The sequence below is a fragment of the Peromyscus californicus genome, unplaced genomic scaffold (genome assembly GCF_007827085.1).
Source record: "Peromyscus californicus insignis strain IS unplaced genomic scaffold, ASM782708v3 Scaffold_22__1_contigs__length_63687245, whole genome shotgun sequence".
NCBI lineage: Eukaryota > Metazoa > Chordata > Mammalia > Rodentia > Cricetidae > Peromyscus > Peromyscus californicus.
The window spans coordinates 41,877,812-41,894,645 of NW_026294525.1; the positions used below are offsets into that span (position 1 = coordinate 41,877,812).

Genomic DNA, 16,834 nt, shown 5'->3' on the forward strand with positions numbered 1-16,834 from the left:
TCCATTTTAGGTTTTCTTCTGAAAATAGGGTCTCATATTAGTATACCTCAAGCTACTTTCAATCTTATGTGGCTGGGAATGCCTTTAAACTATTATATTTTTAAAACTAGTATGTAGCACATTGGGTACCATTATGATTTTTTTTTTTTGGGGGGGGGGGTTTTCGAGACAGGGTTTCTCTGTGTAGCTTTGGAGTCTTTCCTGGAACTCACTCTGTAGCCCAGGCTGGCCTAGAACTCACAGATATCCGTCTGGCTCTGCCTCCCGAGTGCTGGGATTAAAGGCGTGCACCACCACTGCCTGGCCCTTTATGACATTTTAAAGTGTTTTTAAAGTGTTTTTATGACCCCTCTTCCCAAGCCCCTGAAACCTAGGCAAACACTCCACAACAGAGCTTCTCAACTTTCCTGATGTTGTGACCCTTTAATGAATTCCCTCATGCTGTGGTGACCCTCAACCATGAAATTATTTTTTTTTTTTACTTTTCTGAGACAGGGTTTCTCCGTGTAGTTTTGATGTCTATCCTGGAACTCACTCTGTAGCCCAGGCTGGCCTCGAACTCACAGAGATCCACCTGCCTCTGCCTCCCAAGTGCTGGGATCAAAGGTGTGTGCCACTGCTGCCTGATGAAATTATTTTTGCTGCTAGCTTCATAACTGCAATTTTGCCACTGAGTGGTGCCTCGGTTCCTATGCCCATCGGAAATCTATTTCCCAATGGTTGTGACCCAGAGGTTGAGGGCCTCTGCTCTGCAGTTAAATCTCCATCCTTACATGACAACTACAGAAGTCAATCTCATCCTTACTGCAGACTCTTAGGACCAAACTGAGGCTGTGAAGCTTACTCAGCAAGTACCTTGACCTGGGTGAGCCATCTTGCCAGCCCTGCCTCAGCCTTCTGACTGAGGAGACTACAAAAGTGTGGCTAAGCACATAAACACATACTCTTAACTTTTTACACCCAAGTGAGGCTTGATTTGGGGGCCATACCCCTGCTTCAGACTCCCATGTATTTGAGATCACTGTAGTCAGTCAGCTACCAGTCTTTATATTGCATTTTATGGCTGAAACATCAACTAACCAGAATCACCTTCCCTTCGCAGGGTTTATTCTTGCCATTTCTAGGTCTGGGTTTTGGTCTAGATAGTCCTCTCAAAAGCTGTAATCACTAGATTAGGCCTGTAGTCCCACACATCTAGGAAGCTGTGGCGAGAGACCGAAGAGGCTTGCAGTGTGTGGGGTCCAGTGGGGAATGGAATTGTATCCCAAAATGAACATTTATAGACTTTTTTTTTTTTTTGGTTTTTCGAGACAGGGTTTCTCTGTGTAGCTTTGTGCCTTTCCTGGATCTCGCTCTGTAGACCAGGCTGGCCTTGAACTCACAAAGATCCGCCTGCCTCTGCCTCCCAAGTGCTGGGATTAAAGGTGTGCGCCACCACCGCCCCGCCATTTATAGACTTTTTATCTTCTCAGGTAAAATATCACCCCAAAGTTCCAAAGTCAATGATGATGCACAGAATATAGCTTATGATCGTCCTATTTTTTTTTTTAAAAAAATGCCATCTCTCTAGTTCTGAATATTGTTCTTAAATATTCTTAAAAGTATGGACTTTAAGGCTGGAGGGATGGCTCAGTGGTTAGCTGTTCTTCACAGAGCTGGGTTTGATTCCCAACACCCACATGTCACATGTCAACTCACAACTATCTGGAGCTCAAGTTCCAGAGGATCTGACACCTTCTGTCCACTGCAAGCAACCAGGCACACATATGGAACACAGAAATAACAGGCAAGCAAAATATCAAAATCCACTTAAAAAAAAAACATGAGGTACATGATAGTCATTAGACCTATTTTTGGTAATCTTGAATCAATGCAGTAAGGTTTTATTTTATTTTTTTAAAATCATACAAGACATCCAGGCTATCTTTATACTAAATTAAAACTTTATTGAATAAAGAACACTCTCCCGAGCACATGATTGGGTGGACTAGGTCTACATTACATGCAATGAAGCTGAACACGACAGTAGTTTAACATGGAATGTCAAACACATTAGTTTTTCATTGTACAAAACCATTTATGTAGCCGACGTGCAATAAGAAAAATGACACTCAACATTTCACCAATCATATGTAACGAGTTTTTAAAAAAGGCATTTGAAGAAACTGGTAGATGTCTTTAGCATATAGTTCAAATAAATTAGTTACATGTGCACTACTGAAACCTCCTTCAGCCCCTCTTGTATTTCAAATAAAATCTTAGTGCAAACATCGAAGTTGCTCGTCACTCTAGAAGGCTGTTAAACTCAGAAGACAAGTTCTGAATTAATGTGTAGTTAAGTAGGACAAAAATTGAATTACCAGTTACTACAAAATTCCTTTAGGCACATTTAATAGTCCACTCTAAGCATTTCTTTTTCTAAGTCTCTCACATTAATGACTAAAGCCTGTTTACAGTACTAAAATTCTATCGTTCAAGCATCAATGATTATATTTCAGAGAAAGGAAATCATTCATTTCAGTAATGGCATTACTGCTACATTCTAAAAAGAGGGGAAAAAAACATAATTAACAAAACCAGTATCCATAATAGGACACATGGAGAAAAAAAAATTTAGGGAAAAAGTGTGCTTTTCTTGCACAGCAGGAATTCTATAATGTAAACACCATATTGGCCCACACCACGAAAATCCATGAGGAAGGTTCAAATTTGAACACCGTGTGCATTAGATTCAAATCTGCATTTGTGAGTTTGTACTGCCTCTGCTTGTACCAATAATGACAAATAAAACACACTCTTACACACATGCACACCCACACACGTAGAAATGAATTGTTAAATATTGAGCATGGCTTGCTTCCCTGATGCTAACTTGAAAAGAAACCGCTTAAATGACATTACTACCATATTGGAAATGTTGACAGAAACCATTTGGTGAATGTTAAGGGACAGCTGAGGATGATGTATGGGTTCTATGGTAACACCACACAAGGTGGGACAGATGTGAAAAAGAACCCATGGGGATGTAATTGCATGGGCGATCTTTTCTTTGAGCCTTGTCTGAACTTTGAACTGATGCTAAGAATGAGAATTAAGAATGGTAGCACAAGGTCCACCCACACCTGAAGGGTCAGGCCTAGAATGCTTTTCTGCAAAACCACAAGTTTTTGACACTGGAATGTTTTAGCAGGGACATAGGACAACCTATCATTTCATAAAGAAAACGCACTGCTGAGGAAGTATGGGTTCCTGGCCAAAGCTATTTCAGTTTCTTGATAAAACAAAAAAATAAAAAAAAACACCCACTCACTCACATGTACAGAACCATTCTTAAGGTTCGGTTGGGGGGGTAGAGAGAAAGCCCTTACCTATCTATATTCACCCAATGTGACTCTTACTAGAATTTAAGTTCTTCGAATCAACTACATTAAATTACCAATATGTACCTCCCTTATCCCCACCTGTGCCACCCAGCTATCCCAAACACCCCCCAAGGAACCTAGGTATTGTAATGTCTTTGTTTTTCTACGCCTCATAACTGAGGTTGTTGAGTACCACCTCCATGGGAACAAACAAGAACACCCCAGGTATACTTTCTGTAAGCACCCCTTTTTCTCCTCCACAATCGAGTGGCATCTTGGATGCTCAAGCCTCTATCTAGATCTCCAGGTCATCGGGCCGAGGTCTGCTGCTGGCGCGGCTGCTGGCTCTGCTGGAGGGTCGCTGGTCCACAATGGCTAGCGGCTGGAGTTCATGTCCAGCGGCCATCTTTTTGGCATTCTGGTTGTCATCGGGGAAATCAAAAGGCTGGGCGTGGGAGTTGGAGATGGTGCTTCCGGCCTGCCCCATCCGATTTTGCTCGGCACTGTAATTAGCCCAATTTTGCTCACTCGCCTGCTTGTTGTAATTGCGGCACGAGGAGTTGTTTCTGTCACCAGTCACGAGCTTGTACCCAGGAGGAGACATGGGCGAGAGCGGAGCTGTGGGTGAGGAGCAGCCGTTGAAGTAAGCGTATTTGGGAGAGCCGCAGTCTTTGGAGGGGCTCAGTGGGCCGGTGGTGGCGTGGTAAGGATCGCTCCTACCCTTCACGCGATCCTTGACGCCCTTGAAGAAGACATAGAAGAGTTCGATGATATTCAGGGCGAGAGACACCAAGGACACCACCAGCATGAAGATGATGAAGATGGTTTTCTCCGTGGGACGCGAGAGGAAGCAGTCCACCTGGTGGGGGCAGGGATCTCTTTTGCAGGTGTAGACGGCACTCAGGCTGAACCCATAGATGTACCACTGGATCAGGAGGAAGGCCACCTCGAAGACAGACTTGAAGAGGATGCTGATGATGTAGGTTCTCAGCAGGCCGCCCCTCATCTTCACCTTGCCGTGCTCTTCGATGCCGTACTTGAACTTCTTGATTTCGATCTGCTTCAGGTGCATATCCACATTGGCGCCGTCCGTCTGGGCCACTTTGAGCTCCTCCTCCTTCTTGTTCAGTTTCTCCTCCTTTCTCATCACGTAGAACACGTGAGCCAAGTACAGGAGCGTGGGCACGGACACGAATATGATCTGAAGGACCCAGAAGCGCACGTGAGAGATGGGGAAGGACTTGTCGTAGCAGACATTTTCACAACCCGGTTGTTGAGTGTTACAGCGGAAGGCCGACTGCTCGTCACCCCACGCTGACTCCACCGCGGTCCCCAGCAGCAGGATTCTGAAAATGAAGAGCACAGACAGCCACACCTTCCCCCCTGCCGTGGAGTAGGCTTGGACCTTGTCCAGAAGCTTCCCCAAGGCGCTCCAGTCACCCATGTCTGGGCACCTCCTAAGGAAAAAAAAAAAAAGAAAGAAAGCAACTCAGTGATTATAGACCGCAAATGGGTGCATATATATACACACACATACACAATTTTTTTTCTTAAGGTGACTATCAAAATAAGGCAGATTCAACCCAAACCAAACCAAAATTCAAGTGCAACCCTGGCTGTATTTTCCAAAGACGAAGTTAAGTCAGAGAGGTAACGGCACCTTGCTAGTGCCAACCCGTGGGAGGATGTATTCCTAGCTGTCACCACCGCAGTGCCATGTGACCTGAAAGGCTCTCTGCCTTTTTGTTTGCTTGTTTTTTCAAGTCAGGCCTTCTCTGTGTAAACAGCCCCGCCTGTCCTAGAACTAGCTCTGTAGACCTGGCTGGCCTTCAACTCACAGAGACCCCCTTGCCTCTGCCTCCCAAGTGCCGAGATTAAAGGCATGCGCCACCACAGCCTGGCTGCCTCTGCTTATTTTATTCGTCTGATAAACAAGGACAATTCTTGGCTGGGAGGCCAGGGTCCGTGTGCATGCCTAAGCAAAATGTTGTTGTATATAATTAAAGTATAGGGATCTAAGCAAGGACTTGGGAAAGGACTTCCAGGGCCTTACGTAGCAACTAACCCTAGTTTCCCAAGATGTTAGGATATTGTCTTAGTCCTAATTTCACTCTGAAATGTTTCTCCATGGTTTATCAGGCATGTAACTTATGTGCATTCTGTGTTAAGGACATTTGTACATTTCTCTTCCTTTCTTTGACGGGCCTCCTGTATTAGCCCAGGTTGTTTCTGAAGTTGTGCTCTTCCTGCCTCTCTCTGCCTCCTGGGATTCTGGGCATGTGCTCCCATACTTGGACTGTTTTCTATCTAGCATGAGGCAGGAGGACTGCTATGAGTTTGAGGCTATCCTGCCACTTTGCCTAAATAAAAATCTCCAGACTAACATCCACATTTCCACTGAGTTCACTTCGTCTCAATACCACTTCATAGCTTGATAGAGAAAAAGGACCACATCAAGAGTATTTTTCTCAGCCCAACAGTGGTAGTGCCTTTCATCCCAGGACTTCAGGAGGCAGAGGCAGGCAGATCTCTGAGCTCAAGGCCAACCTGGTCTACAGACTGGTTTCCAGGACAGCCAGAGCTACACAGAGGAACCCCGGGTTTTTGTTTGTCACAAAAAACAAAAACAAAACCAAATAAAAAGAATATTTTCTCAAGCAAAAAAAAAATAAAATAAAATAAAAATTGCCTTTTCCAGTTCTCTTGGCGAGTTTTGGGCCTTGAATCAGAGCATTCACTTGAACCTACCCAGGAGTGTCGGCGCATGCCTATAACTTCTACACTCAGCAGGGAGAAACAGGAGAATCACTACCAATGAGGCCAGCCTGGGTTCCAGACCAGCAAGGGCTACAAAGCTAGGCCCCGTCTCAAAAAACAAAGCAGGAATGGGAAGATGGCTTACTTAGCGGGTGAGGGCTCTAACCACCAGGCCTGACAACCTGAGCTTGAGCCCCAGGACTCACTCAAATGGCAGAAGGAGAAAACCTCCCTTCAAATTTTTGGAAGGAAACAGCTTCCTGCCTACCCAGAAAACTCGTGGTCCTTAGACCAAGACATTCCAATGATCACACAGAGGCTCTGAAGGCAGAGGAAAGTTTCTCTGAGGGTTCAGACGATGTAGACACAAACACAGTTTTTAACAAGGGTGACATCCAGGGGCAATGCAACAAGTAGCAGGACAGAGGTAGTCAAGGATGAACTGCCTTCAGCTCCTGAGGGAGGGATGGGGTTGTGAATCTCTCCTGGCTCCATGGGTACCTCTGATGACAACCAGACTCCTGCCAAAACTAGAAGATGTGGGTGGGAAGGTCCAGGCAAATAACATTTTCTAAACAACCATAAACAAAAGGAAGGCTCTTTCCTCCTACTTTTCGGGAGGTCATTTCAGACTGTGAAATCAGTGTATGCAGTGTAATCAAAGAGAAGCAAGGGCTGGCAGGGTCCAGAGTTAAAAAGCCAGGGAAAGGCTTGAAGTGAAGGGAATAATTTAATCGTGATAGACAGTATAATGGTTTGAGAACATAAAAGAGAAAGCCTCTAATTTAGCAGAAAATGCTAGAGTAGAACTGAAGGGTAGTCCGCAAGGGTCAAACAAACAACAGAATTTTTTGGAGCCGTATCCAGACAGTTCTATGTGATGATGTGTAAATTGGCCCCACTTCTGTTGGTAAAGAATTATAATATTCTGCCAGGGTCATCTGCTTTTGCTCAGATCGCCAGTTGTTGGGGGGTGGGGCGGTGAAAACCAAGTTATCAGATGGTTGCACACATCTCATCAGGATCCCGCACAGCAATAGATCAAGACTCGCAAGGATGCTCAGAGGCAGACTGGGCACCACAGAAGCTTTGAGTCAGCACATCCTCGTTCTTCAAAGTGAAATACAAGTGAGGGACGCTGGTGGGAGTTCATTATTAAAACTTAACTTTTGTATAATTCTGAGATTCCTCAAAAGTATTCCCAGTGCCAGGGCATGTGAACTAGGTCACTAGTCGGTTCTCTAGGTAATAGTTTTTCTTTCTTTCTTTTTCTTTATTGCACCAGCAATTTAATTGCAAAGCTGCCTTTTCTTGAAGCACCCACGCAGTAGTCATTTGCATTAATGAGTTACAGCCTTTCATCTGAATAAGATATGAATTATCCAATTTGGGCACTCCAGCTCCTGTAACATGTAGACACCTGTTATTACCACTATCATAGATACCATCAAATAATGCTGAATGTGATGGCTCATCGTGTGACTCCAAACTTAGCTACTTCTCTGTTTTTAGTTGTTCACTGTTACCAATCAACAGTTCTATCCACTGGCTGTTCTTTTTTCTAGACTTTAATATTTTCACTTTTCCGGATCTTAGAGATCATCCAGACCAAAATAAATAAATAAATAAATAAATAAGGAATTATTTTGGTTCTTCAGCATAGGGCCTTGCTATGTACTCTTGACTAGCCTCTAGCTTACTTCCTATGTAGCCCAGGCTAGCTTTGAACTTGTAGCACACTTCCCACCTTAGCCTCCCAGAACACAATTAAAATGGTTTGCGAAAAATTCTCAGATATAGGTTCTTTTTTCTTTTCCCCTTTGAGTCAGGGTTGTGTAGCCCAGGCTATCCTCAGGTTATACACAGAAGGATGGCCTTGGACCTCCTGCCTGCAGCTCTGCTGTGCTTACAAGCCCGAATGAGCACGCACTCAAATTTTAGCCCGATTTCCAGCCCTTAATAGCAGATTCTTGACAGAGACCAGGTCAGCCACTCTTCTAGTACTTTCTGTATCCCAGGCTAAATCACTTTCTTTTGCTGGACACAGTCACCAAGGCCAGATGCTCAAAGCCCCAACCATCTAGTGTGACCTTCACAAAGACCCACTTGGTCTCTTTATAGCTGCTCTAGAACCTCGGTCTCACAACAGCAGTTGCTGACATATGTGCCTGGCACTCAAGAGTGGAATCAATCTGAAGTTCTAGAAGGCAAGGCCTGAGAAATCATCTTTTGTTTTGTTTTGTTTTGATTACTATTTAAAACAAATGTCCCAGGTGGTTCTGAAGTAAAATTTTGTAGGCAAGCAGAAGACCAAACAGTGGCTCCTCAGAAGTTTGGGCGTTTCCCTGCCCAAAAATATTTCCAAGTGGCAGAACATCTGGGAAGGAGAGAGAAGGCCAGAGTGTCTAAATATTTAGTCGGAGGTACAGAACATTCAGGGACAGCAAAGCTCCGCCACCTGCGAACTGAGGTCACCCTTGGCCCCTCTGTTCCGTCAGGCACTCTCTGCTACTGCCTGAGATCACAGGAATGGAACTGTTTAACCTAAATGAGTTGTCTTAAAGAGTTTACATTTGAAATAAAACTAGCTGACTGTCCCTTTCCCTAGAGTCTTAACAAAGCATCCTGTAGAAGCTGCAGTCAAATCGCATGCCCTTGGTATCACAGTAATATTTCAACTGCGATAATTGACTGCTGATTGTATAGATTTTCTGACAGACAACTATGATGAGTAAGAAATAACATTACTGATCACTATAGTGGGCTTTAATAGCATCTTTTGAGAAAGGGCCAGGCTCAGCCTAGCACTGGGTTTCCTTTGTACCCAAGGGGGACTTTGAACTCCTGGCCCTTCTGCTTTTACCTCAAGTGATGAGATTACAGGCATGTGCCAGCATGCCCAGTTGGTAGCATTCTTTTTTTGAGAGATCTTACTATGTAAACTAGGTTGGCTTCAGACTCAGAGATCTGACTGCCTCTGTCTCCAAAGTGCTGCGATTAAAGGTGTGCGCCACCACCTCCTAGGCTAGCAACCATCTCAGAATGAGGGGAAGTGAATTTAGGTGAAGGTCCTTTAATATTTTATATAAAATTATATTCTCTAAAAATACACAAGGAAATGTCTACAGAAGTTCTTGATAAAGTCACTTACTAGACAATTTAATGGAGGTTATTGCTTTGTGTGTGTTCTAGCCTGCCACGACTCCCATCCGTCACCTTAGCCTTGAACTCATGTCTGAATGGATAGCCTGGGTGGTTACCCTTCTCAGCCTTCCAAAATGCTGAGATTATCCCAGCTCCATTGTGGGTTTTTGCTGTGTTTTTTCGAGACAGTTTTTTTTTTTTTTTTTTTTCTGTGTAGCACAGGCTGTTCTTGAACTCAGAAATCCACCTGCCTCTGCCTCCGAAGCACCAAAATTAAAGATGTGTATCACCATGTCCAATATCATATGCTGAGTCTAAAAAACTGTATGCTCCTAAAACTCCTAAAATACAAACTTTCCTACTATTTTTCTTTAGCTTTTATAAGGAAACCTGCCCCTTATACCAAATGCTCAATTGTGACTTTCTCGCTTTACTTCCAACCAGAGACAGATGGACTTTTGGGGTTGTAATTTGGGCAACTTTAAGTTGACACATGAATAACATACCTGAATCTAATTTGAAAGATAAGCTTTATCTTCAAGATGAAATCAGACTATGACTGCTTCCTCTCAGCTTCCTAGCATTTAGCCTGACTCACCTCTCTTCAAGTTTTCCGGCCGCTCCTCTTGCCAAAATATTTGCATCTCAGCTCCGAACTCCACTCTTCATTTCAGCTCTCATTAGCAAACTTTCCTGAGCAGGAACTATGCAAGGGTCCTTTCCCAGGTCCCGGAATATCCTGCTTCCTGTCCCATTTTTTTAAACAGCTTTCCTCTATACCACGTCACACATTTGCATACTGTCAGGATCCTCTAGAACGTGAACCCCGGGGAGGGAACTGGGGGGACTCTCATCTGCCATAATCTCAGCATTTAGGGAGCTGAGACAGATGGATCTCGATAAATTGAAGGTCAGAGTCAGGTCTATGAAAGCAAGACTGCCTCAAAACAAAGCAAAATAAACCAAGATCTTCTTTGAAAAAGCCAGAGGGGCTCTCCAGCAGAGAAATGATCCAGCAGTTAGGAGCGCTTGTTGCCCTTGAAGACAGAGGACATGGGTTTGGTTCTCCACATGCCTATCTATGGCTTCAGCAGCTTCAGAGGCTCTAACACCCTCTTTGAACCTGTGGGTTTCAGGCACACACATGTTGTACATTCAGGCAAGAACACCCATACACTTAAAGCAAAGGTTAATTGTATGCCCCCCTCCCCCCACCCCATCACCTAGAAGTAGTGCCTAAAATTTCAAAGGACAGTTTTGCTGAAGGACTGCTGTTAGTTGAAACAATATACTTCAATCATTTTGAGCCACTTAATTTTTTTTTTCTTTTTTCAAAGAGACAAGGTTTCTCTGTGCAGTCTTGGCTGTCCTGGAACTCACTCTGTAGGCCATCTAGCAGCCCCCAAACTCAGAGGCCCACCTGCCTCTGGCACCGAAGTCCTGGGATTCAAGGCATGCACCACCACACCCAAGTTGAGCTGCTTAAATTTAGGAGATGTGACCTCAATGGTGGTGAAAAGACCCTCCAAGAAATGCCCCTGTGTTCCCCCAATTCTGACGGATGGTAACACACAATTTCAAGGTAACAAAGGACAAAAATCACAGAAGCAGCCTACCTGAAATGCTTGCTTAAAGAATGACCAACGTGGGGAGATGGTTCTGAATAGGAGAGCAGAGCTGATGTTAACCAGCTAATGCAATACCTCTACACAGCCTGAGTCTAGAGGTGATCTGAATTAGCACACCACAGAAAACATCGCCAGATCAGACAACTCAACCTTTGCAGCCTCATACCGGGAGAGTATATGCTTAGCCCTTGTCAATGAAACCCATGTAATCATTGTCACAAATGCTGACACACAGGTTTCAGATTACCTCGATTCCTTTGTAAGGGATTCCCTAATATCCCCAGTCTCACAGGATTTGATATGGAATAGCCAGTTTTTCTGTCTTGCCTACACATCCTCATCTGAACAGCCAAAATAGAGCAGACTACACAGAATGAGGTAAACTGTGTCTAAGGGACCCCACCCCAAAGGAAGATGGTAAACCAAGAGACAATCTCTGCCTTTGCTCACCACCTGCCACCCAGCTCCCCTGCCAAAGGTTGCTCAGTCAACTTTACGGATGGGGTGGGGGGAGTTAGAAGCTGCAGACTAAAAGCCATATTCAACTGCCATCCAAGTAATTTGAAAAAGCCATCATTTTTTTTTGTTGTTGTTAATTTCGTCTACCTCCACCCACACCCACCTCCAAAGATAGCTTACTAAACAATGCTGTTACTCTGAGCATGTAAACACAGGTTTAGGATGCCCAAATAGATTAAGAGTCTTGGTGGGGTAGTGGTGGCTCACGCCTTTAATCCCAGCACTCCGGAGGCAGAGGCAGGTGAATCTCTGAGTTCCAGGCCAGCCTGGTCTACAAAATGAGTTCCAGGAAAAGCTCCAAAAGCTACAGAGAAACCCTGTCTTAAAAAAAAAAAAAAAAATCTATTTCCCTCAGTAAGTACTCCATGAGATAACCCACGTATTCCATGCTTTTAGTTACCACCATGATAGAATAATTTGGTATCTTTTTCTATAACAAAATAGTAACTAAAACTGTTCAAACAACGTAGTTTCTAAAAATTGTAAACAGCTAGAAAAATTGAGACACGAAGTTCAGGCAAGTTACCTAAAGAACTAACCATGGGTTGAATTTTGGCAAAAGGTATTTTGCTCACACATCTCTACATGGTAAATTAACAGTCATGGAAAAGTGGAGAGTTCAATCAGTTACCCCAAAAAACTCAAAACACCTTCGCACCTTCTTGCCTAGAAGTAGCTGGGAGTTTTTTTTGTAAGCTTGGGTGTATTCTATATTGAATGTGGACGTTAATGATACACGAGATGATTACATTTTCTCTACTGAGCTGAGCTGGATCGGCCTCAACACATCAAGAGTCAAACAGAATCTTGAAGGGAAGTTAGAACAACAGGAAAGGTGGAGTCGCAGGTATTAATCAGTGGGTGACTTTCCTATCATTCCCTTCCCTCGGGGTATATAAAGTTTCTACAGTTCACACAGCGCTACACCTCTGCATACGGTAATAATTAAAGCAAGGCAGTGTCGGCCATCCCCTTCTCTCTCTGCTCGAATTGGAAACTTCTAAGTAACCAAACGCTGCTGCTCCCTATCTGGAAGGAAATGCAGCCTTCCTTTGCTCGCTGCTGGCTTTCGAACCAAACTTCCCATGGAAGGTCATGGGAGGAGAGGAGGAATCCCAAACGGCAAGGGATGAGATGATGGGGCAGCAGCAATGTTGAAGAGCTTCAAAGGGGCACTAGAAAAATATGGTAGGCGTTAAGACCGTGGGAGATCAAAGCACGACCACCCGGAGCTGCAGGCCAAGGACGGTGGCTCTCACACACTGGGGAGACACAGTCCAGTAATTGAGAATTCAACACCTCACCAGGACAGAATGTACGGTCTGTAATTGCGCTCATTTCCACTCAACTCGGCCTACCAGGCAGAATCTAGGTCCTCATTAGCATATTCTATTCTACAGGCTTTTATTTTCAGCAATTCTCCTCAAAAAAAAAAAAAAAAAAAGTAAGTAATAATAACATTAAACTTCCTCATGGCACACTGCTGGCCGTTGGACTGGTTAAGATTCACCACTTTTCAGTCACTTAATACTTTTTGATTGGGGAACAAAGGAAATGAAACCCACCTCCAAACACAGCCCGGTGGGTTTTTCAAGAGCTCGATTCTGCTCTTCCCACCCGAAACCCAGCACGGGGAGGGAAGGGAAGCTCGCCCCCGCGCGCGGGCTGGGGAGCGCCGGTCCGAGGCTCTGCCCGACGTGCCCCGCGAGCGTTAGGTGGGCCCGAGGGCACGAACCCGAGAGCTCTGCTCGGAACTCAAGGTTTGAATTTCCCAATCCCGGACGGATCTGTCTCAGCCCACGTCAGGAGCCTGCCGCACGGTTTCTCGAAGGGTCTTCTTTGCCCCTCCTTCTTCCGCCCCGCCTCAATCTTAGGGAATTTCAAGAGTTTCCACGAGTGTTACAAGTGCCTTGGCCAGGAACCCGGGGCTCCCTAGGTGTTCAGAGGCCCTTCCCAGGAGCTGCACCCCTCGAATTTAGGGAGAATAGGGTGAGAAAGGGTGGTGTGGAGGGGGGAGGCGTTAGACTGTCAACTTTAATTAAGTCGATCGCTTGCTCTTTGACCGACGGGCGGCGAGCCCGGTCTCCCCTCCCCCGCTCCGCGGGCAGAGGTCTGGACCGCGAAGCCCGGAGGCTGCGGGGAGCGCGAGCTGAGCTCGGGATGCTAAGATGGCAGGACCGGCCCGCGCAACCGGCCTCCCCAAAGCTTTCACTTCGGTTCGACTCTCAGCCTCATCTGGTACAAAAAAAAAAAACAAAAAACAAAAAACAAAACACCAAAAACCTTCAATACAGACTCACCCTGAGTTATTTCCGTCTGGATTTAGGCGGGACAGAATGAACTCGGGGCAAAGTGCTTTACAGAATGTGTTACCGATAAAAATAAATAAAACCCAACAAAAAAAGCTTTAAGACGGACCCCTTTTAAGCGGCACGTAAACATCATCTTTGCCTAGTGCTTAGCACCCTGGTAGCGCCAACTCCAAACTGTCCCAGCAGCTCCCAAGTCGCTACAGGTCTCCTCCGCAGGCAGGCGGAGGAGGGAGGGAGGGGGTAGCTCCCTCTAAAGTGCGGCTTCAGAAAGTGCCTTTCCCCTATTCCTTCTAGGAGCTCGTGTTTTAGCAGTTGATTTTGGAAAAGCATCCTGGCACACACACACACACACACTCTAAAACGCCCGTTTCTCCCCTAACGCTCCTCTAAGTCACCACCACCCCATTCAAGATTTCTCCTGCCCCGGAGTTGCCAGCGTGGTGGAGTTAAAAGCTGGCGGTGCGTGCTAAGAAAGGGGTTCATCCCGAAGCAGCGCGCGGGCTTGCACAAAGTAACTACTGTTGGCCCGAACAGCAGCCTCCTGATCTCCATATCTTCTGGCTTAATCCTGAAAAGTCTAAAGGAAGGAACCACGTGGAAGTCAAGTAGCCGCAGCTTCTCAACAAAGCGCTCTGTCACAAAAGGGATCTGCTTTTTGAAGGCTGCAGAACGGCGGGCAGTATTTCCATACGAGAAAAAAAAAAAAAAGCACGCAGTGTCCAACACTATCGGAGGCACGCTAAGCAAACTGGACGGAAATGTGCAACCCAACTCTTCTCCCCCCCCCATCCAGCCCCCACCTCCCGCAACACCTACCCCATTAGTGACAACGGAAAAGTAAAAAGTTAGGCTCGGCAACAAAGAGCCACATTTAGCAACTTAGTTCCTTACGCTGGCTGGAAAAGTTTGAGTCTTTTACCTGTTGCATTGTCAGGCAAACTTTCTAAACACCCCAAATCTAAGCCAGCACGTGGCGATGAAAGGCACTTTGAAGTCCATCGCTCGGCTGGCAGTATCATAAGGCAAAGTGACAACGCATTTATAAACCGCAATAGGAGAGTTTTCCTTACCGAAGAAGACGCTAATAGGTAAAGTGGGTTTTTTTGTCTTTTTTCTTTTTCTTTTTTCAAAAACTTACTCTTTCGCTCAATGAAAGCGAAGCCGGCGCGCCAAAGCGGTGAAGGCTCCTTGGAGGCCGAAGTCAAAGCAAAGGAGGGCTTTAGGCTCTCGGACCTGTCTATTTAAAGTTTAAAAGTCTGCTGCTGTTGGGTACTTTCCTCACGCCTTCCCCCAATGAAAGAAAAGTGCTGATACCTCGTAAAAGCGTTTTTCTAACTTGGAGCACAGAGCTTTTAAAAGTTTCAAGCCACTGACTCAACTCGAAGGCGGGGCTAGGAGAGAGGGGCGGGAGGAAGGAAAGGCGGGGAGGAGGCTGGTGAGCGTGGGGCTGAGCAGGCAGAAGCAGCAGCCGGGGTCAAGATAAAGTGTAGTCTGAACGTGCTGGAGAGAAAGGGAAAAAAAAAAAGAAAAGAAAGAAAGAAAACAGCCCTAGATACACCTCCGCCACTACTTGGCTATGACTCCTCGCAGATTTAAAAACTGTTGAGTCTAGCGCTGGCTTCATCAGATGACCAGGGAAAGCGAGACCATGTACGTTTTATATTACATTTTCTAAACTAAAGAAACCAAAAAAAAAAAACAAGTACAGTACATTAAAACGGGGGAGACAAGGCTAACCAGTGTGGACTTGTTCTGTGTTGCCCAAGCTGTGTGAAGCTTGAGGTGGGTGTGAGTGATCTTTCTTATGACCTAATTCTCTTCCTCTTAAACACGGACAATTAACAAAGGAAAGAAGCGGTGGGCATGGGAAAGGCATTTCACAACCAGATGTGAGTGGTGGTGTGTCTACCCCTGCAGCTTCTGGACTGAGTTAGGTATTTTTACGTGTTCTTTCAATTAAGCACAAGAAGATACGTGTTACAATACATCAAGTATATAATTTTTGACTGAAATGTTGATGCTGACCTCTACCAGATCTCCAAGGAAGTGAAAATTTATATCTCAGGCCTAGTCAACAATTTAACATTTAAATCTGCAGTGAGCTGTCAGAATTCTCTTTAAAACAAAACAAAACAACAACAACAAAACCCCCCTGCAGATTAGAGTTGCCAGATGCATTATGTCCGCATAAAGTGACTCAGAAAACTTCACCCCCTCTTTGGATCATGTCCTCCTCGGAAGCCCAGCCTGGTGATTGTTCGCCTCTCCAAAGCTTTATGGCTCTCATCAGACCTGGTGGGGTTTCTGAAGGTCTGAGCCACATGGCCTCATTCCTAGGGTGGGCAGCTTCTTTGAGGGCTCCCAGATGTCCTCCAAGAGGGCTTGTGGTAGGAGAGTTGCCATAAACAGGCTTCAGTGGTGTCGGACAGCGAAGTCTCTTGGCCTTTTTACAGACATCCTCTGATCGTCCTAAACTTTTCACACGAATACAGAGAGCAGACCAAAGAAGGATGGCAAAGGTTTCCTGGGAAATACTTTCCCCAAGTATCCTCTCACTGGAATGACTATTTGAAACCTCGCCGTTTAAGACACCAACATGCTCGATTACTTTTGATTTATCCCATTCATATTAAAGTTTGCATGCATTTAACTTCAAAATGGGAAATGATGTTATGTTCAAGGTTTCATGCTCAGCAACCTGAAATTAGTTAAAAAAAAAAAAACATTTATTTAGTGTGTGTGTGTGTGTGTGTGTGTGTACACAAGTGGAAGTTAGAAACCTTCAACTTGTGAAAGTTGGTTCACTCTTTCCGTCTCAAGGCTGAGCCCAGGTTGTTAGACCTGGCCACAAGCACCTTTACCACTGAGCAATCTTGCTGGCCCTTATTAAATTTATTTATTTATTTACTTATTTAGTTAACTTTTTGTTTTTTTGTTTTTTGTTTTTTGAGAAAAGCAAACAAATGTCTCTCTGTGTAGCCCTGGCTGTCTTGGAACTCACTACGTAGACCAGGTTGTCATAGAACTCACAGAGATCTGCCTGCCTCTGTCTTCCCAGCACTAGGATTAAAGGTGTGCACCACCATAACTGGCTTATTAAGTTTATTTTTAA

General features: G+C 45.0%; 1 protein-coding gene across 1 annotated transcript; it reads right to left on the minus strand.

The window, feature by feature from the left end:
* Positions 1–1,921: 1,921 nt before the first annotated feature.
* Gja1 (gap junction protein alpha 1) lies at positions 1,922–15,063 on the minus strand. Its single transcript, XM_052751313.1, has 2 exons — positions 14,861–15,063; positions 1,922–4,819 (listed from the first exon to the last, which is right to left on the minus strand). Exon 2 carries the CDS (start codon positions 4,804–4,806, stop codon positions 3,658–3,660), a length of 1,149 nt encoding a protein of 382 aa, XP_052607273.1. The 5' UTR covers positions 4,807–4,819; positions 14,861–15,063; the 3' UTR covers positions 1,922–3,657.
* Positions 15,064–16,834: the final 1,771 nt, after the last annotated feature.